The 27,269-nt window shown below is 51.3% G+C and overlaps 9 protein-coding genes across 9 annotated transcripts; 6 read left to right on the top strand and 3 right to left on the bottom strand.

Moving 5' to 3' along the window:
* Positions 1-581: 581 nt before the first annotated feature.
* POX_d05964 (uncharacterized protein) lies at positions 582-1,156 on the top strand (the record flags this gene model as incomplete). Its single annotated transcript, XM_050114794.1, has 2 exons — positions 582-810; positions 987-1,156. The coding sequence occupies 2 exons, from the start codon at positions 582-584 to the stop codon at positions 1,154-1,156; spliced, it is 399 nt and encodes a 132-aa protein (XP_049969745.1).
* A 1,963-nt stretch (positions 1,157-3,119) lies between these two features.
* POX_d05962 (Nucleoporin GLE2) lies at positions 3,120-6,226 on the top strand (the record flags this gene model as incomplete). Its single annotated transcript, XM_050114793.1, has 5 exons — positions 3,120-3,188; positions 3,302-3,545; positions 3,676-4,285; positions 5,001-5,301; positions 5,405-6,226. 5 exons carry the CDS (start codon positions 3,120-3,122, stop codon positions 6,224-6,226), a joined length of 2,046 nt encoding a protein of 681 aa, XP_049969744.1.
* Positions 6,227-7,175: 949 nt separating this feature from the next.
* On the bottom strand, positions 7,176-9,223 carry POX_d05961 (Methionine--tRNA ligase, cytoplasmic; the record flags this gene model as incomplete). Its single annotated transcript, XM_050114792.1, has 2 exons — positions 7,176-8,985; positions 9,090-9,223. 2 exons carry the CDS (start codon positions 9,221-9,223, stop codon positions 7,176-7,178), a joined length of 1,944 nt encoding a protein of 647 aa, XP_049969743.1.
* Positions 9,224-9,441: 218 nt separating this feature from the next.
* On the top strand, positions 9,442-10,002 carry POX_d05960 (uncharacterized protein; the record flags this gene model as incomplete). Its single annotated transcript, XM_050114791.1, has 1 exon — positions 9,442-10,002. The coding sequence occupies one exon, from the start codon at positions 9,442-9,444 to the stop codon at positions 10,000-10,002; it is 561 nt and encodes a 186-aa protein (XP_049969742.1).
* Positions 10,003-10,660: 658 nt separating this feature from the next.
* POX_d05959 (UPF0160 protein MYG1) lies at positions 10,661-11,863 on the bottom strand (the record flags this gene model as incomplete). Its single annotated transcript, XM_050114790.1, has 2 exons — positions 10,661-11,678; positions 11,802-11,863. The coding sequence occupies 2 exons, from the start codon at positions 11,861-11,863 to the stop codon at positions 10,661-10,663; spliced, it is 1,080 nt and encodes a 359-aa protein (XP_049969741.1).
* Positions 11,864-13,617: 1,754 nt separating this feature from the next.
* On the top strand, positions 13,618-15,125 carry POX_d05958 (uncharacterized protein; the record flags this gene model as incomplete). The annotated part of the gene is made up of 2 exons (XM_050114789.1): positions 13,618-14,139; positions 14,217-15,125. 2 exons carry the CDS (start codon positions 13,618-13,620, stop codon positions 15,123-15,125), a joined length of 1,431 nt encoding a protein of 476 aa, XP_049969740.1.
* A 2,267-nt stretch (positions 15,126-17,392) lies between these two features.
* On the bottom strand, positions 17,393-18,120 carry POX_d05957 (mRNA stability protein; the record flags this gene model as incomplete). The annotated part of the gene is made up of 3 exons (XM_050114788.1): positions 17,393-17,794; positions 17,934-18,017; positions 18,085-18,120. 3 exons carry the CDS (start codon positions 18,118-18,120, stop codon positions 17,393-17,395), a joined length of 522 nt encoding a protein of 173 aa, XP_049969739.1.
* A 1,422-nt stretch (positions 18,121-19,542) lies between these two features.
* POX_d05955 (Pheromone-processing carboxypeptidase kex1) lies at positions 19,543-23,531 on the top strand (the record flags this gene model as incomplete). Its single annotated transcript, XM_050114787.1, has 7 exons — positions 19,543-19,873; positions 20,020-20,037; positions 20,114-20,224; positions 20,319-20,437; positions 21,499-21,641; positions 21,733-22,093; positions 22,173-23,531. The coding sequence occupies 7 exons, from the start codon at positions 19,543-19,545 to the stop codon at positions 23,529-23,531; spliced, it is 2,442 nt and encodes an 813-aa protein (XP_049969738.1).
* Positions 23,532-25,783: 2,252 nt separating this feature from the next.
* Positions 25,784-27,158, top strand: POX_d05953 (Lipase; the record flags this gene model as incomplete). The annotated part of the gene is made up of 4 exons (XM_050114786.1): positions 25,784-25,859; positions 26,030-26,195; positions 26,452-26,785; positions 26,859-27,158. The coding sequence occupies 4 exons, from the start codon at positions 25,784-25,786 to the stop codon at positions 27,156-27,158; spliced, it is 876 nt and encodes a 291-aa protein (XP_049969737.1).
* Between the last annotated feature and the right edge of the window lie 111 nt (positions 27,159-27,269).

The raw sequence follows: 27,269 nt of genomic DNA, 5'->3' as shown, positions 1-27,269 counted from the left end.
GGTATTTTATGGCTCAGGGATTCAGTTGATCAGTAGTAACTCAATCGTTGATCTGCTCTCCATCATCTCCACTAAAGTCCCTTGGCCTGAACAGCGCATCTCCACCAATCTCACGCGGAAGAGGATCGACCCTGTGGATTCGGTACACCGCAGCTACATTGCTGTGACTTATGGGGCGTACTCCTCAACATGTCCCACCGGAGTAACTCTCTTCCCCAATGGGAAAGGCGAGAAGTCGAATGCCCTCCAGCCACGCTGCCACGTCGCTTCGATTTGCCCGCGTGGAAAGATGATTCGATTGTGGCGGAGGAAAAAGAGGGGGAGCGGAGGATGTTGATGTTTCCACCGAGTCGTATATAGATGCCCCCTCCTCCCCCCTTCCCGATGAGAGGTTTTCCACTTTTCCCGTATCCCACTTTTCGATACACACTCTGTCTCCGACTCGATCCCATCACTCTTCTTTTCCCACTCAATACATCTTCAATAATCATCACAATGGGCTGGTTCTCCGGTGAGTGCAAGTTCTTCAAGATCAATTCCCATGCCCCATTTCTCGACACCCAATCCCCATCCTACGAGTCATGTCTCCCTCCTGGGGGTCATCCTCCGATCCTCATGAGCTCCCCCAGCTTGCTAACCTGCGATCTCTCCCGCTCAACATAGATGACGCTCCTCACGCCAATTCCTGGGAACGCTACCAGGAAGAAGGTGTGCAGCCTGAACACGAGGCTTCCTTCGTCCACGAGCTGATCGCTGGTGCCGCCTCCTTCGAGGCTGCCAAGGCCTACGAGGACCACGTTGCACGAAATGGTAAGGCGCTGTGTCTCATTCCACATCCACTGAGCCCACTGTCCTTGACTTGGGACACTGCGCCTAGGACTCTGTGGCTCCTCTGCACGGAGTTGCCTCCCCCCCACCTCTTTCAAGGGGCAGTTTTGAAGAGAGTTTTCAGCATGCTGACCCTGGATTCATCATATTCGATATAGGCCCACCCCCCAACCACCAGATGGCCAAGGAACTGATGGCTGGATTTGCCGGTGCTTTCATTGACCGCGAGGTCGAGACCAAGGGTCTGGACTTTGTTGACCGGGAGCGGGCGAAGCGCCAGGCCCAGAACCACATTGAACAGGAGGACGAGAGCCGGTTCAACTACTAAGTGCACATAGTCAGGACTCATGGATCAAGGATGTGTGAAGCAGTCCGTCTCTCTCTAATGAAATGCAAATAAATGTTCAACGATCATCATCTTTCCTCGGACAGGCAGTCGTAAACGGTGAATTAACGAGGGGGGAAGTGGCAGTTGGAGATGTCGATTAGACACACAAACTGTACTCTTGACTTTTATGGAGACATGCAACACAGCACGACTGGACGGATGACTCTGGAGTGAACCATACAGGTACCTACAGATGAAATGACATGGACGTCCCACTCCCGGAAATCACCGCTATCATTTGCGTGACAAGCGTATAAGAAGAGGAAGAAGAAGAGGAAGAAGAAGAGGAAGAAGAAGAGGAAGAAGAAGAGGAAGAAGAAGAGGAAGAAGAAAAGGAAGTGAAAGGTCAACATTGCATTTTGATATCACAGCTTTGTCTTTGACAGCCTCATTTCCCTACCGCTTGTTAGATCTCAAATCTCCAATTCGAGAAAATACCGGACCCCGCTGTGGAAAAGACAAACCCGGCTCTGGCCTGAACGTTGTCGGTATCTGCACTCTGCACGAGTTTTCAAGTTGGATAGTCATACATCAGGGTTGCAGGGCAGATTTTCATTAGAGATCTCCAGTACTTGAAAGGTCACATTGATAATTTTACCTTGACCATTTCGAGCAACCCCTCTCTTTTTACATATCTTTGTAAACCGGGAAGCAATACCTACCGACCACCTGGAGGAGAAATCAATATGAAAGACAAAATTCCCATCTCACCACATACCTGCCAGTAGATTTTTCACACGCCAACGGCCAACGCTTCTGCACATATAATACCGATCTCAGCCGTCCAGGAACAGCGCCATAGATTGACAAGATTGTAGCCGACCCGGAGTCGAAATGAGTACTGCACCCCGGGGGGGGGGGGGGGGGGGAGGGTTGTTAATTCGTCGGGCCATTTTTTTCTAGCTGCGGCGATAGAAACCGGGTGTGGCATTGTTGCTTTGAAAAGTATGGTGTGCACATTATGAATCTTTGAGATTTCAAAGGGGTTGACCATGTATTATATTTGCATTTTATCTTGTTTGGTGGTACACTAGAAGTGGAAGCTTCGATTTGTACTGTGTAGGTGATACGCGGTTGACGGCGTAACCTGATTTGGTGGGGGCTTTCCTTGACGCTGAACGCGCGCAGAATCGTTTTGATGAGATAAATGTGGAAAAATAAATAGAAAAGCAAAATCACATGATGGTACTTGTCCATTCGCTACTTTGCTTCGTTGGTTCAAGGCTGGCTCTTCGAATAGGCAGACTACTGATAGCAATACGAACAGAGGTCCGGTATGTACCGATTCCGGAGGTACGACGGGGGTCGAGCTTGTGGGCACTGTATAGAAATGAGCTATCGAGAACGGATACCCGTGCTATTGGTATGTTTGACTAAAAAATATAGCACTTATTTCTGCTTCATTGATTCCTAGAATGAGTCTACTGAGCTCGTTCGGTATGGGCAGTCAGTGTGCCTTCTGGAAGTCCCCCACATGGGGCGTGGGGGTCACGTAGAGATCGGGTGCTTGGTGCCTGAGAAGACGGAGTGCGGCTCCATCGATTGGAAGAAATCGTCACTCTGTCCTGGCGAAGCGACGTTTACTCATTTGCATTCAACAAGGGTAAGACTCACTCAAATTGAAGATGTTTAGTATTTCTTCCCCACACGGCCCACAATGGGGTGGCTATGCGCAATGAATACAGTCCTATTTCGGGATGTTCATCCTCGTATGGCTGGGCTTACGAGCTGAATCTAGCCCGCGGCTCGGGCTTGGCACACAGTGAATCATCAGTGTAGTTGTTAGTGTGGACAGGAGGTCCGCGGCAGTATGGGAGTAGATAAATCACGCTCCACTCTTTCTACATTGACACTCCAACCTCGTTTAGTGAGTAACACTAGAGTTCGACCCAACGAGAACACAATGGCCAGTCAGACCATCTACGAGGATAATCCCTTTGAATTGTTGATCAGTGAGGCCAATGATGATCCCGTAAGTCGTTCATGACTTTGTCCACGGAACTCGAGTCAACAGGTGACTCATGTGATAGGATGGACCCTAAATCTCCTGATCTCTATTCTCACCTCAATCATCCACCTTTACAGGCTCAAATCCAAAAACAATACGAAAGCCATCGCGTCAATCGCAATGCGCAGCAAAAGGCAAAGATCCTTGCGGACGACTTTCCGGGTTGGTCTCTAGATGAGGTTCTGCGTCGGCTGGATGGCTCCGCCAAAGAAGAGGGATACGTCGATCCCCGCAATTGTCTTGTCTTTTGGGCCCGGCCACCACCGCATATTCGAGAGGTGGTTGCTTTTGTACAGAAGGAGTTGAGAGAAGTTGCTCCCGGTAAGATCTACGAACCCGTTCTTCCATTCCCAAGGAGATCCAAAAAAAAAAAAAACAAACAAACAAACAAACAAATGCGAATTTTCAGAGCAGAGGCGTTCATAGGTTATACTGACCCAATTCGACGCAGCTCTCTGGCTCATGCCTCTCGCCAATCTCCACACGACGGTGCTGGAAGTCGCCCACTCGTTGACCGAGTCTGAGATCCAGGCCCTTGTGGACACTTTGAGCTCTTCAAAGGGTGTCTCGAAGGAATCTATCTCTGCATATCCTACACAGCATCGAACCAGGCTGTTTAAGCCGATGGTCAGCTTTGACGCGTCGGCTCTTGCGCTCAGTTTTGCCCCGACAGGAGGTCTGACGACAGAGGCTGCGAATGCAGTTGGTGGTGACTCTGTGAACGACGACCGGGAGGACCGGTATACATACCACCACCTCCGGAGAGATGTATTCGATTTAGTTCGTCAAACCGGTCTCCCCGTGGCTTCACGGTATATCGCACCTTCGGCCCACGTGACGGTTGCGCGCTTCATTACCCACGATGGTTTCCAAATTGATGGAAATGATGACGAGAAACAGGTGGATACGTTGCGGGTCAAGATGTTGATGGATAAGATTGACGCTGTCAATGAAGTCTTGAAAAGCAAATACTGGCCACAAGATGATGGCCAACTCCCCAAGGAGGGAGAATGGATTGTGGGCCAGGATCAGGGACTCGTGGTCCGACGTGGTCGTGTTTGGTATGGAGGAGGCGAAGATGTGTAATTCTAGTAGCTCGATAATGCCGAGTGATTGCAAGCTCCGTAGTTTTCAGGACAGATAATAGCTCAATGAAGCAATGAATCTTCCGAACACAGTATGCCGCGGTCTCCTAGAAGATAGATACTGTATACTCCCAGTCCAAGCTTGTATGTCTGTGACCAGTGTTTGACCGAGAAGCATGGCCTCTATGTGCTGTAGATCGTCAAGTACAGACAAGTATCTTACAGGGTCCACCTCCAGACAGGACCAGCCGTGTAGGCTTTGGCCAATGAATCCTAGCTAGCCAAGCTAGTCTGCTTCTCCAGACACTTCATGGGCAAGAGTCATCTCGATTCTGCTGGGTCGGGTACCTCATGCTTATAGTATATGTGATTTGACATCATGATACATCAGACCCAAAGCGGCGGGCGGTGATCCTGCCACAGACAACCCGTGCCTTGCTGGGCGGTGAGAGCCCACTTTTCTGCCTGAGGACGGAAGCACATCGCGCGCATCCTCAAGCGTCTCTGAAGTCAAAAGCATCGCGAATTCCTTCAAGTGACCCATTCCTCCTTTGAACCCCCCCCCCTCATCTCGCCCTCTCTCCTCACCTTTCAGCCCAGTCAGCGGAGCTGTAGCACTCTGAGTGCTTGCATATCGATTCTCAGACCGTTCTTGTCGTGACCCAGGACCGGTTCCGTACGCTTGACTCAGTTTCACAAAGCTCTTCGGCGCGCCCTTCCCGATGTCCCTCTTCGGCAGCGTGGGCGCCACCACGACGACCACGTCGGCAGGCCAGACCAACACGACCGGAGATATCTCCAAAGATGTCCCTCTCAACCAGCCTCCAGAGGATAGTATCTCAGATCTTCGTTTCTCTCCGGCGAGTGAGCATTTAGCTGTCGCATCCTGGGATAAGAAAGTCCGCATCTACGAAATCAACGAACAAGGCCAGAGCGAGGGGAAGGCACTTTTTGAACATGAGGCTCCTGTCTTGAGCTGTTGTTGGTCTCCGGTAAGCTTCAGCTTTGTTCTATTCTTGACGTGCACATATCGCGGAGCGACATTGTCTCGGGCTAACCTGGGCCTTCCCTTTTTTTTTCTCTATTGTTTCACAGGATGGAAGTAAAGTCGTTGGCGCTGGTGCAGACAAAGCTGCACGAATGTTAGATCTTCAATCGGGTGCCACCACCGCTACCCAAGTCGCCGCTCACGATGCGCCAATTCGAAGCTGTCACATGGTCACTCACAGCAATGCGCCGCTTCTGATTACCGGTTCATGGGATAAGACAGTCAAGTACTGGGATCTGCGACAACAAGCGCCCATCGCGTCGGTGGAGTGTCAGGAACGAGTGTACACCATGGACGTGAAGAACAAGCTGCTCGTGATCGGAACCGCCGATCGGTACATCAACGTGATCAACCTTGACCAGCCTACCAAATTCTACAAGACCATGCAATCCCCTCTCAAGTGGCAGACGCGGGTAGTCAGCTGCTTCGCCGATGCCTCCGGGTTTGCTGTCGGCAGTATCGAAGGTCGTTGCGCCATTCAGTACGTCGAGGAGAAAGACTCCGCCTCCAACTTCTCTTTCAAGTGTCATCGTGAAAACCCCCCCGCCAACCGGGACGTCTGCAACATTTACTCCGTCAACTCGATCCAATTCCACCCTGTGCACGGCACATTCAGCACCGCGGGAAGTGACGGCACATTCCACTTCTGGGATAAGGATGCCAAGCATCGTTTGAAGGGCTACCCGGCCGTCGGCGGACCCATCTCCAGTACTGCCTTCAACCGCAATGGAAACATCTTCGCCTACGCGGTCAGCTACGACTGGAGCAAGGGATACTCTGCGAATACCCAACAAACACCCAACAAGGTGATGCTGCACCCCGTGGGTCCCGATGAGTGCAAACCCCGACCTGGTACCCGCAAGCGGTAGAGTTGAAACACTCGAAAACACATAGCCAGTGGGAAAAAACACAGACTGGAAGGACGGACAACCCAAAATATGAAGAATCAACGATCATAAATATGGCATAGCTGGAGGTGATCCCGAATGGAAGACAAGATTCCCGCTTTCTTTCCTCTTTTTTGTCTTTTTTCCTTCTTTTTTTTGTTTCCTTGCCCTTGCCCAGAAAGAAAAAGAGAGAGAGAGAGAGAGAGAGAATTATTATTGCGGCGCAACTGGCACAATGAGCATGTAATGAACTACCAACACCTCCCCCGCCCCCCTAAACCCCTCTGTTTTCTTTTTTTTTTGCCCCTTTAACATACTATATTTTTGCGAATCCCCCTCCTAGGTCAAGTTATCAATGGAACGTACTTGCATGAGATTGGATTCATCCACGTAGATGATGCTTTCGACCTGGTAAATCTGTAAATGTGAGGTAGAGACGAGATAAGACGGGTTGGTTTCCCATCCAGGCATAGGTTGGATCGTGTAGTTGGATGATCTTGGTACAAAACGACGTATTTAAGTGGTAGGTCGATGAGATTTCTGGCGCTCGATTGGAATTTGATCGATGGAAAAAAAAAGGCTTAGTCATGGTTAAAATGGGAAATTGTAATATGCCACAGGTCCATTTCTATCCACAATTCTTCAAGAAAGATAGACAAGAGATTCTCGCTTAACCCCCATCCCTTTCTCTCTCGATGTTGATGTCGCTGATCTCATTCCATGCGCTTGAACTCCGTGACTGAAGGATACAGTAGTAGGTCACTACAACTCTCTTCCCTCCTCCCCCTCCCTCTACCGGGTCATCGTTAAAGTATCCACTTCTTCATCATATCTGCACCGTTAAGAATCATGCACGTTAAAGGTTGAATCCTCTCCCCGTTAAATATCACCCAGTATGACAAGCTGGAGTTTCGAATCGATGCAAGTGGATCTAAGAGGTGGGGAGGGTGACCTGGGCAACGCCGTCGGCAATCTTCTCAACAGCCTCGTCTTGAGGTCCGTCGGTCGTCACGCTGGGACTCTCGGCACCGCCCTTGGCCGTGGCCTCCACGCCACTGGGAGCCTTGCTCTTGTCCTTCTTCTCCTTCTTCTTCGCCTTGGCAGCGGCCTTCTTCGCGGCCAGCTTGGCCGCGTCTTCGGCCTTCTTGGCCCGTTCAGCCTGGGATCCACCGAAGGCTTCGCGCCACTCATCGGCCTTCTTAGGGTCAATGCGGGAGAAGAGGTACTGGGCCTTGCCGATCTTGTGGCCGGCCTTGAGGCTGTCAGGCTTCCAGCCGGCCTTGAGAGCTTCGAGGGAGGGAATCAGAAGGAAAGAGGCGTTCAGCTGCTCGAGGATGGAATCGGAGGTTCCGGGCATGTAAGGCGCGAAGACACTGGCGAGCAAGTGGATCAGGTTCAGGACGGTACCGACAACGGCGGCGGCGCGCTCAGGCTCATTGGCGATGAGCGAGTTGTCCAGGCGGTTGGCCTGGATCAGACCGTTTCCAGCCTCGGCAAGACGCATGGCGGTGTTGACACCGGCACGCAGGTGCACGCTCTCCATCTCCTCGATGTACTGCTGGAGTAGAGTGGTGACTTCATCCTCAAAGGGCTTGAAGCTCTCGGGCACGGTGAACTCGGGAATGACGCCGCCAAAGGAGGCGTTGACGAGCTTGACGACACGGTTGACCAGGTTACCCAGCTTAGCGAGAAGCTCGCTGTTGTTGGCATCCACGAAGGGACGCCACTCGAACTGAGTGTCGCCGGTCTCGGGGCGGTTCTTCAACAGATAGTAGCGCCAGACATCGGGGCCGACGCCGGTCTCCTTTGCATTGGTACCAAAGACACCAATTCCGCGAGACTTGCTGAATTTGCCGCTTTCGTAGTTCAAGTATTCTGTAGCACTGAGGTGGTGGCACATGGTCCACTTGTCGCCAGTTCCTATTTGAGTGGCGGGGAAAATGACACTGTGGAAGGGCACGTTGTCCTTGCCGAGGAACTGATAGAGCTGGACATTTTCGGGATTGCGCCACCATTGTTCCCACTTGTCGGTGTAGTTGGCAGTGATCGATGGGTACCCAATGCAAGCCTCGAACCACACGTACAGAACCTTCATGTCGAAGCCCTCGAGAGGGACCGGGACACCCCACTTCAGATCACGGGTGATACCACGGTCCTTCAGACCTTCCTTCAACCAGGACTCGGTGATGACACGGGAGTTCTTGGGCCAGTCGCCCTTGCTGATTGATTCCGCAGACCACTTCTCAACCTCAGGCTGGAGCTTGTCCAAGAGCAGGTGAATGTGTTTCGTCTCGCGGCGGACTGGGGTAGCTCCGTCGAGCTTGCAGCGGGGGTTGATCAGGTCAAAGGGGTCAAGCAGGTGGCCACACTTGTCGCACTGATCTCCACGAGCGTCATCGTAGTGACACCGAGGACATTCACCCTCGACGTAACGGTCAGCCAGGAAGGAGTTGTGCTTTTCGCAGAAAGGCTGCTCGGCGGTGCGTTCATCGAGGAATCCATTCTCGTGAAGGCGCTTGAAAATGCTTTGAGAGATCTCGGTGTGCTTGGCAGTGGGAGTGCGACCGAAATGGTCAAAGCCGATGTTGAACCACTTGTACACCTCTTGGTGAATCTTGTTGTACTTTGCGCAGAGTTCCTCCGGTGACACCTTCTCCTCCAACGCCTTGGTCTCTGTCGCTGTACCGTATTCGTCTGTTCCGCAAATGTATAGTGTTGGCCGACCGCAGGCCTTGTGATATCTAGCAAGCGCGCGTGTCAGTCAATCTTTGCCATGGAGTTTTCCGTTGCTCCCCGCAAACATCGTTGCGCGGAACTGCTGCAGGGAGTTTTCATTGAGTCATACCTCGAGAACACATCAGCACTCAGGACAGAGCCGACGACGTTGCCCAGATGAGGAACATTGTTCACGTAAGGCAGGGCACTGGTAATCAGGATATTGCGCTCGCCCTCCTTGGGCAAGATTGGGTTTGATGCCATTGTGGTTTGGAGAATCTTGAAGGAAGCGCAAATGGAGGGGTCGGCGGGAAATTCAATCAGAGTGGGCATCTCGTGACACACCCGCCGCACGCCCCGCATATCAAAATTTATGGTTCGGGCTCATTTCTTTTTCGGTATTGATTCAAGAGCTTTTGCACATTTTCCGAGAGACAGTTTATCCCCTCTCATACTACCACCATCTCACACAATCTGCAACCATGGAGTCCAGTCTACTTGACAGTCTTCTCGATATTGAGGAGCAATTCTACAATGAAGGCTATCACCTCGGTATGGCTGATGGAGCCACGGCGGGCTACACCGAAGGCAGTGTCTTTGCGGTCGAGAAAGGCTACGAGAAATTCGTCGAAATGGGCCGCTTGTACGGCAAGGCTCTTGTCTGGTCGCAGAGATTAGCGGATTCAGATTCATCTGAGACATCAGACCACACGGTTGCCGGTGCTGAGAACGTCTCTCTTGGTCCATCAATCTGCAACGTCATGGACAAGCTCCCCGCACACAGTGCGCGATTGACCAAGAATCTATCTACACTGCTCGAGCTTGTCGATCCAGCTTCTTTGGACATGCACAACACCGAAGAAGCTGTAAATGACTCGGATGAACGTCTCAAGGGGGCTGCAGTCAAAGCCAAGCTTATTCAACGGGCGATGGGAGAGAGCGAGGACCCATTGGATGCTGCGTCCACCACCTCTGATGCTCAAAAGCCCGGTGATGGGACCGGTAGTATTGAAGACATCAGCTCGCTCAGTATCCGTCATTGAAGTTTGCCAACAAGATGCATCACTTCTTTCTCAAAATACCGACTTTAGTGCAGCGTCACCAAAGTCGCGGCTTCGCTCTACGCAGGACAGTTTGCTATCTCGTTCGCAATTGTGTGCTGAGAGGTTATCCTGCAAAGACTCTAGCCCGCGGACGCGTGGAGATCGATTCCGGCCATCTCTCGGCCCAGAAGAGGCTGCACGGGTCCGTCAAGCTTTGCAACTACGGGGCAAGTCAAATTGTGGACTATTCAGTCTTTCTGATGCAAGCACATATCCCTGCGATGCTAAGTCCGTTGGAGCAAAAATGCTGCTAATAGGACCTACACATCGATGACTGCGTTCCCTACAACTTGCGGGTAGCATGACGAACCAAGGTCGGGAGATGCCAGGCCATCAAGTGAGTGGTTTCCACAAAGGCTCCAATGGACCTACGACACCCTATCCCATGCCAGTCACTCAATTTTCGACGGGATTTGTGCAAAGACTTCAAGCAGACCTTGTTGTTAGCGATTCTGCTCGACCGCGGACTGGTACTAGACCAGTGGGGTTATTTTTATGATACAAAGACAGCCACTTCACGTCACCCAAATATCTTGATAAATACGAAATGGTGAAATTGGTTCTTTTTTTTATGTGTCGTCAGTCATAGTGAAAGAATTTAGTCAAGACTGCGCACAGCCATGGCCATAGCACCCTCCTTGGTCTGGTGCCCTCCGATAAAACCACTAGCATGGACGAAAATAGCACCCTCGGGAAGCTTGGGCTGACCATTCTTCTCGGACTCGGACGCAATCAGGCCATCCAAATCCTGATCACGCACGCCGCGCCACGCCTCGGGGAGCGGCTTCCGAGACTCGAAGCTGCTCTCGGAGGTAGACACACACTGCACACGCCACTTGGAGTCCTCTGCTGAGCTCTCGGGGTACAAGACATAGTAGACCTGAGAGTCTGCACCGGCAGAGGCTTCACGCTCAAAGTTGTAGAGGTGCTCCTTCCAGGGAACGCCGCCCTTGGGCAGCACCATGATGCGGCCGGAGGGGTGAACCTCGGTGCGGGAGGCATAGGCATTGCCGACGGTCGTGCGGGCAGGCAGCCATGAGTTGGCGGCGTGATGCAACTTGCGCGTGAACACCTTGCCGATGAGGGTACTGGCGCGGCCAAAGAGGCTGTCTTCATCCTGGGGCTCGCCGGGGGGGCTAGTGGGGTCCGGGTTGTTCATGTCGCCAACAATGGAGGCGAGAGTGACACCGTAATCCTTGAAGCGCTTCTCCAGGCCGGCAGCGGCGACGGCAGACTGGTCGTAAGCGGAGATGCCGTTGTCGTTGGCATCAATGGCCTCGATGAAGTCGGCATAGAGCTTCTTGTACAGCAAATCGACATCGGCGTGGTCCTCGGGAAGAGACATGTGTTGCGCGATGATGGCCCGGCCAAAGTGCATGTATACAAGGCCGGCGGAGGACAGCTTGGTCTTGAACTGGGGGAAGACGGTGTCGAAGGTGCGCTGGTGATGATCAAAGCGGTTGATGGAGGCATCGTACACGCCACCAACGTCGACGACGGTGTGGCATGTCTCCAACTGGGCCGGATCCCGAGTCCGGAGAAGGGGAGAGGACGCGTAGGTAGGCAGCAGACGCAAGAGATAGACCGCCAAGGCCTCATCGGCGTGGAAATGACCACTGCAAGATCAAGATTAGCGCTGAACTCTTTGGCAAGTTGGACTTTGCTTGTCTCTCTTCTGCTCTGTTGTTTTGTTTTCTTTTTTTTTCCACAGTGCAGAGATAGCTGATGGGGAGATGTACCTGTGAGTGCCGATCAAGGGCGAGGAAGTCTTAAGCTTTTTGGTTGCTGTTTCTTCGGCCATTTTGAATAGTTGTCGTAGACGGAACATCCACTGGAGATGGTCGATCCTCAAGGAAAAAGTACCAGCTTCCGCAGCTCTGATCTACTCCGCTCTCTCTGCCCACTCCGCCCGCTCTTATTAATGCCATATCAGGAAGGTAGGGCTGCCATCAAGGGTCTAGGCTAGTCACCTGACCAAGCTCCCCGCCGTGAAGCTTTGGTTCTCCCGTCTGTTTTGGGGGGCCCACTAAATGCCCTCGATTCAAATGTTTGTCATTGGCCGACGCAGCTACTCTCACTGTCGTTTTGTAGTAGTGAACCGTGCACATGGCACTACGGAGCAGTCCTTTAAACAAATGTCACGTCTACAAGGGCGATTATGCCAGGCTTGCTGTGCCTGAGCCAAAAGAAGACTGTGGGGGTGATTTGACCTCTACTACAAGAACACTTTCTTCATGTCCTATTATTTTCAGGAGCGGGATACTGTATTTACAAGTAGACTTGGCATTCAGTTCCCGATGATGAGGGGGGGGGGGGGGTACCAAAAGCCGTTAGCGACCAAAGTAGCCACCTCAGCACATAGGGGAGGAGATGTCCTGTTCCATGAACATCAAAGTTCATGACCCCTTCCTTGCCTCAGGGCACATCAGATTAGGAGTATATGTTATTATTAGGAGAAAAGTTACTGTTCATCTGAAGGTAAGTAGAAAGATATTGTGTTGTCAGGTTCAAAGCAAGTCTTACACTATCCATAGCTCGTACTCTAGCAAGGTAGGAATCATTCTGGCCCTACTCTAAGTACCCTCGTGCTGCTTGGCCATTTACACCGTGCATCTCATCTTCTTGCGCCATGTTTGTTTAGATGCTGGATTGCTCAGCCACTTCATCACAGATGGCGACCCTCCATCCAAGTTGGTATGATGAAACACGGTAGCTGACTACGTCAATCAACCCTCGGAGTCGGCTTTCCACTTATGGCCTGTGGCGGGTCTCCATGAAAAAGAGGTGTCCATTCATTACTGTTGTGGACATTTGGCAGTAGCTTCGTGAATGTGCCTTGTCATCGCAACTCAAATGATGACATAGAGCATCCCCGCGCCCACGGGTGGAGTTCTCATCCAGTGGACACCAGTAGAGACCTCGTCGCGACAGTCGCGGTTCGGGGCTTTGACCGCCCGTCTTTACTCTTTACGGTTATGCTCTTAGGCTCGCCTCCACGGCTTTTGCACCATAGAGAGCCAAGCAAGCCGATAGTCGCCTAAATATGGATTTCTTTAATATCTTGGGAAATGAAAGCTCTAGACCCTTTGTCAGAAGCCTAGAGAGTGGTGAAGTTCTTCTGGATGCAATGTCATTGATCTTTTCTTTTCACACTCATTTACCATCTTCATCATAGTCACTAATGACTAGTAACTGAGGTGAGGTACCACAGTCCCATACTGTCCACCGCCTCAAAGTTCTGATGATCTTGTCGGTGTGTCCCTTCCACACCAAGCCCAAACCCTCTCGTCTCTGCTACATCGCTGGCCGCCCCCCCAATTTAGCGGGCCCACGTGAAAAAAAAAAATAACAGACGATAAGCTCAAAGAGGCAAGAGAGATAAAAGGAAAACAAAAAAAAGAATAATCCACCCCCAGTCGTGTGCTCGACTCCCCTCTCCTCTTTTCTTTCCAACCTCAACTCTCGACGTTGTCCGTCCTTCAACGCTTCGTATTCAACCACGTCCGCACCTCGTATCGTCTTGTCGCGCACTGCGCGTCTCCCCCCACCTCCCCGATGTGGCTTCTCCGCGCCTTCTCGTCGGCCATCTTCCTTACGGCTGTGGTCTCATCGATCCCTCTGGCCTTCGATGTGGGTGGGAGAGTATGTGGTCTGGCCTTTTCACTGTCCCTTGCGACCTTTTACTTCTTCTTCTCGCTACTGAAGCTCTCCACACCCGAGAGGTCATGGGTTCGATCATCACTGGTGCTAGTGATCAAGTCCACCCAATGGATCATCATCCCGATTCTGTTGATTTGGTCACTGAATCGCTTCTCGGTCGACACAGACAGCGCTACTGCTTGGGTTGAGCGCACCTTTTCTGGAAACCGGGCCGCGGACAGCTCGATCCAGGAATGGCTCTTTGGACGCGATGGGTTGGTGGAGACGGTCACACTGGGCAACTGGGATCGCATGCTTCGCTGGTCAACCCCGGTGTTCCAATTAGTGGAGGGGTTCTGTAGTTTACTGGTCATCCAGGCGGCAGGTCAGATTACTCGATGGCTCGTGAATCGTGGTGGACGAAGTGATAGCTGGATGGTATGTTGTTTTTTTCTCTTTGTTGCGCCCCTCTCTCCATTTCTCAGTGCATCCCGCTGACCTTTTTTTGGTGGTAGATTGGCCTCTTGGTACTCTCCGCGACCGTGATCTCCAGCTCCGTGTACTTCCTCTGGCGGGTTCTTCAATTTCCCGAGATCTCCAATGTGGATGCGGCCCTGATCGGAGTGTCGATCACATGCGCGGTCATTCTCTGCGCGTGGGGAATTGGCAGTGGACGTGGAAATCCAGTCGAAAGCTCGCTGTTGTTCGCCTACGTGGTGCTCTGCATCTATCAGATCTTTACAGACTACCAGCCGTCGTATCCAGCAGAGCAAGCGCCGTCGCCGTCCCAGGCTGGCGACTTCCCTCCATTCCCCCCGATCATCATGGCATCCTATTCCACCCTCATGCACGCGCTCTCTCTGCTGCCTTCGGCCATTCACGCCGCATTCAATGTGATCACCGCGGTCTTTTCTGCCGTCACTCCGTCAGTGTTGATCTCCCTCGCCTATCGACTACTTGTTCTCTACGCATCGACCCGCATTATTCCTGCGGTCCGAGAAGCTGGAGCCCGCGCCCTGTCCCAGGAGGCTTCTCTTGACGACTCCGACGCCGCCGGCCAAGTCCTCGGCTTGCTGAGCTACTTCTCTCCCTCCATCTTGATCGCTGTCTACACCAGTCTCTTAATGCAACATTTTGCGTCTACATCGCAAGCCATGGGTGGAAGTGGCGAGTGGTGGAGCAGCCAAGGCGGCGGCGGGGTAACCTGTGGAAATGGATCAACCTGGCTTGCACCCTCGGCCTCTATGCGGTGGAGCTTTGGCTCGGCGAACAAGACGATCTGGATAGCAGTCTGGCCGGACACTGGAAGACTGATTGAGCTTGGTGTGATGAGTGACAGAGGGCTGCAATCAAACCGTGGAATGGGAGACATCTTCTTCATTCGTGGAATGGATGGCCCTTTCTTTTTTTCCCTCTCTTTTTGATAATATGCAGCACCTGCCTCTCGCCCTTTTCAAGATCATTCCCGACTTGCACGACCGACAGAAAACGAAGACAGCGAGCCCGAGGCCGCAATGAGGCCAGAAATTTCTTGCTGATCGAGTTCGTGTTGCTTGACATCAACATCCTGGACAGAGTTGGGTGTGCTCTGATTGCCGCCGTTGTTTTATTGGCCTGCTCTTCACATCCCAACGGGGCCGCGAGCGTTTTGTCATCCTCCAGCCTCGTTCTTGATCGTCAGGTCTTGTCTACGTACGATTCTTCCCGCACATAATGCGTCAACTAGCTCGCACTTGAATTCCACGCCATTCAGGTCAGATACGAATCATGTCTGACAAGCCAGTGCCACCACCTCCATTTTTACCGGCAGGTCTTCCATCCCCCAATGTCACTTTGCACGCAACGATTGAATTCATCAAGCTCTGTCGATCTATCACTAGCAGGCTTGGCGTGTTCTCCCGTGTCGTGTCGTTTCCAGCAGTTGCTCCAGCATTCGGCCCCAAGACCTCTTACCTCAGCGAAATTTACCACCCTCGAGTTGCGTCGCCCTCTCTCCGGTACCACTTCCATGTGGTATGAGATTTTGAGGACCTTTTACATTCCCAATGACTTGCTTGTCAATTTTTTCTACGGGGGGTTTTTTGCTATTTCTGCTCCCATTTTCCTTGCTTACGTCTTGTCTTCATCATGTTCGGCACTCAATATACCCTTTTGCTGTCTGTAATCTGCCCTTGTGTGAAATTCCAGTGTGACCGGCTGTCTGTCTACTTTGACCTTGCTCCCTGTTTTGTAGGTAGACTTTTTCCTTCTCTCTCTTGCTGCTATCAATAGGGAAGGAGTAACCAGGTAGACCACGATTTCACCTCTTGTTTCCACTTTCTCCTCTCTCCCTCCCGCCTCTTTTCTCCCTTACAAATACCTTTCCACTCCCACTAGAACTGTGAGACGCTCATCCCGTCCGCGCCACCTCCCAAGAAACACCGTTCAAAGTACTGCTGAAAATCTCCCTACACCTCCATACTCTACACCAAAGCCCTTGCGTCCGTAAATTAATAGTTCCCCTGCTATCATACAAGAAGACCGATTGCCCGACTTTATAAGCTTACCCGATGCCCGAACTCAAGATTGAACTATAGGTTCTTTGTTCTTCCTGAAAGGATGGAAATAATGCATGATGCAGGTGGATAGTGGGAATGAATGTCTTGGGGGTATATGGAAAGTCTGAACCTTGAAGAGGAACGCTACTAACCTGAATGTTAGGTGCCTGTATCAATGTACTAGATGGTATTACTGGTATGTACCTGACGTGCGCCGAAGAGTACCAAGTACCCTCCCTGATTGGAAGTAAGCATAGAGGGAGAGAGGACGGAAATGTATATCTAACGTACATGGAGGACACTGGAATTTTGCTATGAGGGAGTACTACTCTAACCATTTAGACTGCTGAGCTCGTAGGTTAAGTGGGCGTAGAAGCTGGTAGGGGGGGAGGTTGATTACTCGTGGGCTAGTGTGCTGTTTCTATCGTCCCTGGGAATGATCTGGGTGGGACTGCTCAACGTGTATCTGAGACAGATGGGATTCTCTTTCTTGATGAGGCGCATTGAAAATTGAGGAGGGATTTACGGATCGAAGTAAAGTCAATGATATCTCATTTGCAAATCTGTATTCCCAATATATTTTTTTTCACTTTCTCGTTTACTCCACGTTTGCCCTGTCCCGCAGTGCACCTTGGCGCCCTCGAGAGAATAAAGAAGAAGGGGAAAAAAGAAAACGCAAGAACAGTACATCATTCCGCTAGCGCCAGGTTTTTTGATCCCGAGATAAGAGGTCAAAATAAGATGAAATCGAGACCAAGAAAGGAAACAATCAAAGAAGAGAGAGAGGACACGTAGGGGAATGAATCGTGAAAGATTGCAGCTCACAAGTCTTTCTCAAACCTCACGGGTGGGATGGGCAAAGGTGTAATCTCCAGTCATCACGATCAATTCCAATCATGAGCCCCCGACGAAAATCAAGAAGATCAAAGTCCAGGCACAAAAAGAAAAAAAAAACGGAGATATTCATGCGGGCATCAAATGGGACGGCCATGCAGTAGAAAACAAAAAAAAAAGGACAAGACTTATCTTGTCGAGAGAGACGCCCAAAAAAAATCACAAAACAAATGACCAAACTAGCCGCGATTCATTCCTCAAACATCTTCCGATCGTGCACCAAAAGACAGAAGATACAGCCTGGTGTACACCTCCAGTGTTTACTGACGGATTGGGACACCTTCCCTCGCGGGTGGAGGACTCACACTAGATTCCTGGCCCTCCTGATTGTCATTGTTGTCCGCGCCTTCGGTGTCCATAGTCGTCGACTCCTCGCTCAAACTGGAGCCGCGGTGCAGAAAGCTACCACCTTCTTTCACGGGCGAGCGGCTCTGGAATCCGATTGACCCTGGGTGGCCACTGATGCTTCCGGGGATTTGTTGGCCAATGCCAGCAGTGCTGCCACCATTGCCACCCGCATTGTTGGCACCAGGTGAAGTGGCCGTGAGATGGGGGATGTTTTCCGGAACCGGGTGACGTGAACCGATGCTGGTGACGCCAACGTCGGAGGCCTTGCCAGCTTTGCTGAGGGCGTAGTCGCCTGAATCGAAGTACTTGCGCTCCTGTGTTCACAATCAACCCGGGTCAGTTGTGGCCGCAAGAGGGTACCATGACACGATCATGAAACAAGTGGTGGCGAGAGAGGGGAGGAAGGAGAAATGACGGAATCACGTCGAGAACGGCCTTGGGTTCGACACATACCTTGAGCTTGTTCTGGAGCAAGTCCTTCTTGGTGGGCATCTTGCCATACATGCGCAGCAGTCGCTGCTCGTCTGGGGTCATCGACTAGATTTCACGTGAGGTCAGTCATGTATGCAGATACATTCAGCCATCAAGGTCCAGGCCAACTCACGCTAATGTCGACTTTGTTCTGCTGGTGGGGGTTCATGATGAAAGGCGTGGACACTGAACAGTGTGACCGAGCAAGAGGGGAATGTAGATCGCAGCGGGGCTATCTGAAGCAAGATACCCTTTGAAGATAGAGGCACGGGCTGTGGGAGAGATAGAGAGAGAGAAGGAGGGAGTGGGAGGTGGGAACAATTGAGGCAGAGGTCAGGCAGTGAGAAGAAAGGAAATCGCGAGAGGTTGACGAGACGTGAAGAGCAGAAAGTTGGGTAAAGTTAAGTTTGGAGCTGCGGAAATCCCACGGGATTGGGGGAGGACTCATGGGGCTATCGATAACGCGGGGCCTTTTTGGGATGTCCAGTGGCTGCGACGATTTGGGTCGGACGACTTGGAAGACGATCAACCCATCAGAGTCGACTTTGAAAGTGCCGAAGATCCTCGACTGGTGCCACTTTTGGGTCGATGCAGTCCTTCAGTAACTCAATGTTCTTTCTCCCCTTCCCGTGCGCAGGCATAGACTACGCCAAACGTCTGTCTCATTTTGGGTCCAATGTGTTTCGAGTGGAGAGATACAAACTACCCAACGCCCCCGTGGAAGGGCAGTGGCAGTACGACCAGAAGTGCGTCGCAGAATTGGGCACACGGACAACCCTCGTTCAGCACTTTTGGTCTCATGGAAACATTCCTGGCACGACGGAATTTCCCCCACCTTCCATGTCGTTCATGTCTAATCGTCTCTCTTTCTCTCACATCGTGATCGCTCTCGCCTCCCTCGATTGAAAGGACAACTTGACGGTCTCGTAGACTCTAGTCATCTCTCGGACTGATTGAGATTACAGTATCCGCCACGCCTACGTCATCGCGACAATGGACCTTGCGAACCTCAACGGCTGGACGGGAATGTGTGCGAGGAGGATCATCAAAGCTGTTTTTTTTCCATCAAGAGTGAGATTGATTGAACCTGTGTTCTACTGTGTAGATCTCATGGCCGTTCGATGGCAAGTCCCACACCCGATCCGCTCGAGGGCGTTACATTCGGTCGTTGGTCACGCGGGGGGGCGCTGCGCAGTTCCAGTTGAGAGTTTCCGCATTCGCACAGTCTCGGCACTTGATGAGCTGCCACATGACTCCCGTGCAAGATCGGTCTAATGTCAATGACATTGTGAATAGTATAATTGAATCAACTAACTTTTACTTTGAAAGTATTCAAGGTCTGATAGACTTGTTTATTTGTCAAAAAAGAAAAATAATAGAATAGAACAGAATAGATCCCCAGTTCTCAATGCTGGATGAAAGGTCGCCGTTGGCCATCTCCAATCGATGATCCACGGGGCGCCGCCAAACTCTGCCACTCTACGCTTCCGCTTTTTTTTTCCCTGTCTCGACGGCCTTCTTTGTCAACCCCACGCAAAGCACACGACATACACCTTACAGATTCAATCGTAGAGTCGCCAATTGTACAATCATGGCTGACCAAAAATTGCAACACACCAAGGCGTTTGTGGTCGAGCACCTAGACCCCGAGCTAGGTCCGTGGTCCGCCTTGGAATATGCGGCCATTGCCCGCGAGTCTCACGCCAGCGGTGCTCGTTTCTTGCTCAGCTCGGTGCCAGCGGAGCTGCAGATGCCCGCCGACTTGGCTGCGACGCAGGGCCTGGAAGTTGAGCAACGGAGCGTGGAGGACATCTTTGCGGACCGCAAGGAAAAGGTGTGTCTGCTGGATCCTGCCGCCACGACGGAATTGAGCCCAGAGGATGGTGATATTTTTGAGGTGTTCCTCTTTGGTGGTATCTTGGGTACGTACCAATTCCGCACATTCGACTCGGACATCGATAAGACCCTGCGAGAGAGCTGGGTGTCTGGCGAAACTGTCGGCTTCGGACGACACATTAGACATATAAATGATTGGTACTAACCATCCGGGACTATTCCTACCACTCAGGCGATGACCCCCCACGCGGTATGTACACTTCCAGAAATGGGATATCTAGCGTCCCACGGAGAATGATTTACAACGCTGACACGACCCCTCTTAGATCGTACTTCTGAGCTCCGTAAGAAGGGCTACACGGGCCGTCGCCTCGGCCCCAAGCAGATGACAACGGATACCGCCGTTCGTGTCACTCGAATGATTGTGCATGACCGAGGTAGGCAATGCCACTGTGAATTTTGATCTCATAGCGATGATGTGATGATGTACTGACTCTGTCTTCTCCCTCTTTTTTTCCCCCTCCATCTCAGTCCCATTGGAGGAGATCCCGTATGTGGACTATCCGGAGATTCTGATCAACGAGCACGAGCGGACCGAAATGCCCTTCCGCTACGTCAAGGATGCTCAAGGCGAACCGATCATGCCCGCTGTAAGTGATAATTGGTTATTCAGAAGCCAAGTCTGCCTCATGATGATTGATCACCCCCTTGCTAATTGCGTGTTTCCTTTTTGTTCCTTTTGGATTTTTAGGGAATGGTGGATCTTATCAAAAAGGACGCCGACAAGGGTGTTGGCGATTTGTTCTGAGAGAGGTTCGGGGGGGGGGGGGGGGAAGGACTTGATGTCGAAAACAGGGTGAACAAAATGGCCCAAATTTCCAAAAATGGAGTGATAAATAGGTAACACTCATCAGGCCGGACGGGTAAAACATGAAGCAGTAGATTGCACATTTTCCAGACATCACCTCGTCTCATAATTGCCGCATATACTTAGCGGACTGCACTCACAATTGCCCAATCAAAGGGCATCTCACCCCAATTCGGCTCTCAATAGAAAAAACCTTCCTTCTTTCTTGCCAATGGGAGCTCGTCTTTTTTGAACTCAGGTTCCGAGGATGCTTTGCTTTTCTTTGTTGTTTCAATCAATCAGGACTTGGTGGCGCTTCAATAGACGTACAGAATCAGCAAAAAGAGGACCACCGCGGCAGATGTATTGTACGGTATCGTCACTCAACGCGTATAACAGCGGGGCAGAGCTGTGACTGCCTGACTAGCCGAAGTCTCCATAAATTACATCCGTATGTATGTTACAAGACTTCAGTACGGTACTGCACCCCCATTCGAGTCGAGGCCACGCAGTTCACATCCTTATCGGAGTTAACGTTTATTGACGGGCCAAGTTGGTTTCGTCAACCCCGGCGACTCTCCTCCTTTCCCTCCACGACGTCGGAGGATCTCATATCTTGTCCTTCGTTGATCATCTATCGCTCATCGCACATTGCGTGATATCTTTATTTTTCATTACACCTGTTCAATTTCCGATGATCCTCTGAGCCACCCCGAGCTGCAGCGGTCCGATCTGACCTGCTCTTACGCCGAGTTTCCCGTGGCCCCTTTGATCGCAAGGCCAACGCTCTTCCGCTGACGCAGTGGGAGCTTCGTCTAGAGAGGAGAGATCTCTCCAGCAATTGGTCTAACGTACGCGACGCAGGACGTCGATTATACCATGCTTTCACGGTCAATACTTCTGCTGCTGGCCCCGGCGCTAGCAGCAGCGGCCAAGTCCGCCGCAGACTATTATGTTCACTCACTGCCCGGCGCTCCCAAGGGTCCGTTGTTGAAGATGCATGCTGGGTAAGTGAGGGGCGACATGAGTTCCGTCCTGGACCTGTGGCATGATTCTTTCTCCACGCGCGCATGCGACCACACCACTGACCTCGGACAGCCACATCGAGGTGGACGAAGCGAACAATGGCAACCTATTCTTCTGGCACTATCAAAATCGACACATTGCGAACCGACAGCGAACGGTGATCTGGCTGAACGGGGGTCCTGGCTGTAGCTCAATGGACGGCGCGTTGATGGAGGTCGGACCATACCGGCTCAAGGACGACCATACACTGGAATACAACGAAGGGTCCTGGGACGAATTTGCCAATCTGCTTTTTGTGGATCAGCCGGTGGGGACGGGCTTCAGCTACGTGAATACGGACAGCTATATTCATGAGCTCAACGAAATGTCGGCTCAGTTTATTGTATTCTTGGAGAAGTTCTTTGCGTTGTTCCCCGAGTATGAGAACGATGATGTAAGTGGACTAGTCATTCCTCTCGCGAAGCTGGCATTGAATTGCTGTGGGAGATATGCCACTAACGAAGAAGCACCAGCTCTATCTGGCGGGAGAATCATATGCAGGCATGCATATCCCCCACATTGCGACCGCCATCAAAACGCGCAACGAGAAGCTCGAGAAAGAGGGCAAGTCCAAGTGGCCCTTGAAAGGACTGCTGATTGGTAATGGCTGGATCTCGCCTTACGACCAATCCCCATCCTACTTTGAATTCAGTAAAGCGGCGGGCTTGATCAAAGAAGGCACAGAGGACTATCGTGAGATCGAAGCACTCAATTCAGTGTGCCTGGCCGCGCTGGAAGATCCTCACAGCAAGGAGATGGTCAATATCGGCCAGTGTGAGAGTGTTCTGCATGGGATCACCCATCTGCGATCGGACGAGGGCAAATGTGTCAACACTTACGACGTGCGTCTGGAGGATTCGTTTCCCGCGTGTGGCATGAACTGGCCTCCAGACTTGGTGGATATCACCTCATACCTGCGCCGCCAGGACGTGAGGGAGGCCTTGCACGTCAACCCGGCCAAGACGGCGGGGTGGACCGAGTGCAATTCCGCCGTCAGTTCGACCTTCCGTGCCAGCCATTCCACTCCCGGTGTCCGGTTGCTGCCTGCGCTGCTTGAGTCGGACGTCAATGTGCTCCTCTTCAGTGGTGATCAGGATCTCATTTGCAACCATCTCGGTACTGAAAATCTGATTCACAACATGAATTGGAAGGGCGCCACCGGGTTCGAGACCGACCCGGGCGTCTGGGCTCCGCGTCACGACTGGAGTTTCGAGGGCGAGCCCGCCGGACTTTACCAGTATGCGCGCAATCTGACCTACGTCCTCTTCTACAATGCCAGCCACATGGTCCCCTTTGATCAGCCGCGCCAGTCACGCGATATGCTCGATCGATTCATGGGCGTTGACATCGCCAGCATCGGCGGCAGTCCCGCCGACTCGCGGATCGACGGGGAAAAGCTCCCTCAGACCTCAGTCGGGGGTCACCCCAACAGCACCGCTGCCGAAGAGCAAGAGTACAAGAAGGTCAAAGAGGCCGAGAACCATGCCTACGCCAAGTCCGGTGAAGCCATCCTGGTCATTGTGATCATTGGAGTGACCATCTGGGGCTTCTTCATCTGGCGGTCACGCCGCACCCACCGCGGTTACAGTGGCGTGAAGAATCCCGAGAATCGAACTCGCGTTCGATCCGGGTCTGGGTCGGTGCTTGATCGATTCCATCCCAAGCGGTCGACCCCTGCGGATGTCGAGGCGGGTGATTTCGACGAGTCCGAGTTGGACACTTTGCACTCGCCGGGTGTTTCTCATGAGCACTATGTTGTCGGGGATGATCTCAGCGACGATGAGGGGCAGGAACATCGGTCCATGGGTGGTCGTCCACCAGCGACGTCTTGATCTTTGACATGATCAATCTTACCGCATCCGTATCCGCATCAGCGTCTGCATCGGCATCTTTCCGGCGTGGTGTTATCTTTTGTTTTTCTACTTTTTCCTATTTGCTTTTTCCTTTTGCCCCCCTCTTTCCTGTGTGAAATACCTCACAGGGGGTTGCAATTATCTGTGTAGCTCCTCAAGGCTTTTGTTGAGTGAGAGAGAGAGAGAGAGAGAGGGGGGGGGGGGAAAGAGCGAGAGAGCAACCAAAGCATATAGTTGGCCCAAATCTGATTGTCTCATCCAGTTGAAAATGGTGCTCTTTTCCCCCTCTCCTTGCAGTAGTAGCTTATGTGACGGAGAACATGTTCTGGAAATAATCCCCATTCATTTCCCCTTCCTCTGAAGCCAGGATGCATCCCACCTCATGCAGATCCCATAGAAAGAGGACTGATCTCCGATAAATTCCCACGAATAAACACGGACCGAAATAAAAATAAAAATCGCATTTGACAGAAGTCCTCCCCCGCCCCTGTCGAACATCCCCTTCCGTCCGGACTGTTTCGTTCCTGGGCCGTCTCTCTTAAAAAAACACCGCGCGTACCTTTTGATCCTTGATGGATTACTGTCTCATGTGCGAATGCTTGATTTGAGGTATTTTGAAAAAAAAAAATAAGAAAAAAAAACAAGAAAAATGAACGGATTGTGCCTCGGATGATATTGACTGATTCGGCCGTTTTTTTCTTCTTTTCTTTTCCTTTATCTTCTCCGACTCATGGAGATAACCTTTGTGACCTGCCAGTTGTTTTCTCTGAATCCTTTCCTGCAGTGGGGAAATTGCCGAGGCTGGGGACCGGGAGTTGAGTTGGGAAACTTGGAGGGGGAAAAGAAGACTCTCCGACTCTCTCCCTTTTCACACTCTTTTGTTTTTGTTTTTTTTTTGTTTTTCTGAGGTCTTCTATTCCTTTGAATTCTTGGCTTCTCGGGTTGCTTCCCCCTCCCCACAGTACATTATCGTCCCTGGACCCGCGCTATGAAGCTGCCAAAAGCTTAAAGTGGATTCTTCTTCTGCCCTCTCTCCACGCGGCCTGCCCCCGCTCTGGGGTGCGCAAATACACTCCCGTTACGATAAGACGATATTTCAGGGTTGGAAATTATGTACACTGAGTATTTGTTATGGACGCTTTGTCTGTTCGATAAATAGTTTGTGAAGGGGTTGGTATTTGGATTTATGCATATGTCTGGACGGGATGGAGGTTGGAGGATTCTCTCTCTCTCTCTCGCTCGCTCGCGTGCGCGCGTTTTCTCATTCCATGCGTAGAGGGATCGAAGCAATATCCTATGAGATCTTTCTAATCTCCACAGTAGCTTTCTATGTACCTCGGCCGAATCATCAAATCTACTTACTCGGAAGAAGATGTATCTTACCTAGATACTACCCACTGCATCTGACTCCTTGGATCAGGACACTTGGACCTATCCATGTCCTACGGTACTCGGGACTCGGGGAAAGATGGAGGTCTGGGTGCAGGAATACCAAAAAAAAGATAAAAAAGAGAAGAACACTTCTTGAATAAGTCTGACCGTGCATCTCTACATGTACATCTATCTATCTACTTGCCGTGTTTGGCGATGAGACTGACATGTGCTTGACTGCGGGCACGAATCAGATCTGCAGACAAGACAAGCTTTCCATCTCTGTCTCTATTTGGAATTTTTCATTTTGTTTTTATTTTGTGTCAAACTCAATCTGACTCTGTCCCCCGCGTTGAAAGATTGAGAGGGGAAAAAAAACCTTGGAATCGTCACGGCATCATAACTGCTTTGGGAGTCTTGCTCCGTGAATGAAAGAGCGCACGGATTGGGAATGTGAGGAAGGGGATGTTGTCTAGTCGTCAGGGTTTCTGACGGTCCAAAGGACGTCAGCTGCTTGGTGAGGGTTCTTTTTTGGGGAGGAGGAGTCATCGGAAGCAGACCAAGGATGCATGGGTGGTGGAAAGCTCCGGTCTTTTTTTTTTTTTTTTTTTTTGATTGACACGGTCAAGTTTTGTGACTGACAACTTGGGCGCCGAGGTTTAGAAGATGTTGACCGATGAAGCCGGGTCGTGAGAGGGAATAGTATAAAAGTCACCAAGATGCAGCACTATTTCTATTGAAGTTTCTTTTTTTTTGTCTCATACGAATCTGTACGCATCGGCAGACCGTGTCCCAGTGTTTCTTCCTTTTTGTTCCACTCACTTCTCCCTTCAACTTTCTTCCTCTCATCTTGAACAATCATGAAGATCACTGCTGCTGAACTCCTGGCCTTGGTCAGTTTGGCCTCGACGGCTGCTGCTGCACCTCAGAAACGATGTACGAAACTATACCCTTCTTTACACATTCCTTTTTTGTTTATTTCAAACCATGATATACTTCTACTTTTCTGCATCGATCATGATCATCCCATCTGATCTGATCTGATGTACGTCGGTCCTATGGAAAAATAGACTAACCACTTTTCTTTTCTTTTTTGTCTGTTTTAGCCGTCTCATCCACGGTCCTTGCCCAGCTCAGTCGATATGCCCAATGGTCCGCCGCAGCCTACTGTTCCGGCAACACCAGCGGTGCCAACCAAGTCGTCTCGTGCTCCGCCAACAATTGTCCCGATGTTCAAGCCTCGGGGGCCATGATGCTCTACGAATTCGACAGGTATATTCTTGATTCCATCATCGTTTCCCTTTCCACCCTCCAACTTGCAATCCCCGACTCTCTTTCTATCCTTGACCTAAAAAACATTGGAATGGGAACCTTTCACCTCCCCTCATCACCATCAAACCTTTCAAACACAACATACCCCAAAAAAGAAAAGAAAAGAAAAGAGAACCCCCCCCCCCCCACTCATCCTCTTCAAATCAAATTCCCTATCCACTAACGCTCTGATGATCTCTCTTTTCCCTTTAAATAGTACAAACACCTACGGCGACGCAGCAGGCTTCCTCGCCGCCGACACCACCCAGCAACAAATCATCCTCTCATTTCGCGGTAGTCGCACCACCAGCAACTGGATTGCCAATCTCGACACCGAACTCACTTCGAGCACCCTCTGCTCTGGCTGTGAAGTCCATCAGGGCTTCTGGCTCGATTATCAGACCGTAGCCGCAACGCTGAAAGCCCAGATCGATGCCGCGCTGAACACTTACCCCGGTTACTCGCTCGTGGTCACGGGTCATAGTCTGGGTGGTGCATTGGCGATGCTTGCTGGTTTGGATTTGAATAGTCAGGGATATGCACCGACTATTGTGAGACTCTCTCTCTCTCTCTCTCTTTTTTCTTTTTGATGTTTCGGTTTCGGTATCTAATTTCTTCTACCAGTACACATACGGCCAACCACGCGTCGGTAATCTCGCTCTAGCTCAATACATCACCAACGTGGGCAATCAGTGGCGCGTGACGCACGCCGACGACGCCGTGCCCAAGCTTCCTCCTCGTTTGTTTGGATTCAGTCACGCCAGTCCCGAGTACTGGATTACCAGTGGGGATAATGTGGCGGTGACTACGGGTGATGTGACCGTGGTGACCGGGGTCAATTCGCTGGGTGGTAATGATGGGACGCTGACGGCCAGTGTTTCGGCGCATAATTGGTATCTTGTTGATATTGATGCGTGTAAGTGAGTTCTTTTTTGGGGGATGAGAGGAGGGCGGAGGAAGGAAATGGGGGGAGATAGGTTGAAGGGGATTTCTTTTTAGTTATGGGAGCTACTCAGAAACAGATTATACTACGAG

This window comes from Penicillium oxalicum, chromosome IV, assembly GCF_001723175.1.
Source record: "Penicillium oxalicum strain HP7-1 chromosome IV, whole genome shotgun sequence".
NCBI lineage: Eukaryota > Fungi > Ascomycota > Eurotiomycetes > Eurotiales > Aspergillaceae > Penicillium > Penicillium oxalicum.
Note: the sequence above shows the minus strand (reverse complement) of the source record. Positions and strands in the feature narration are given on the sequence as shown.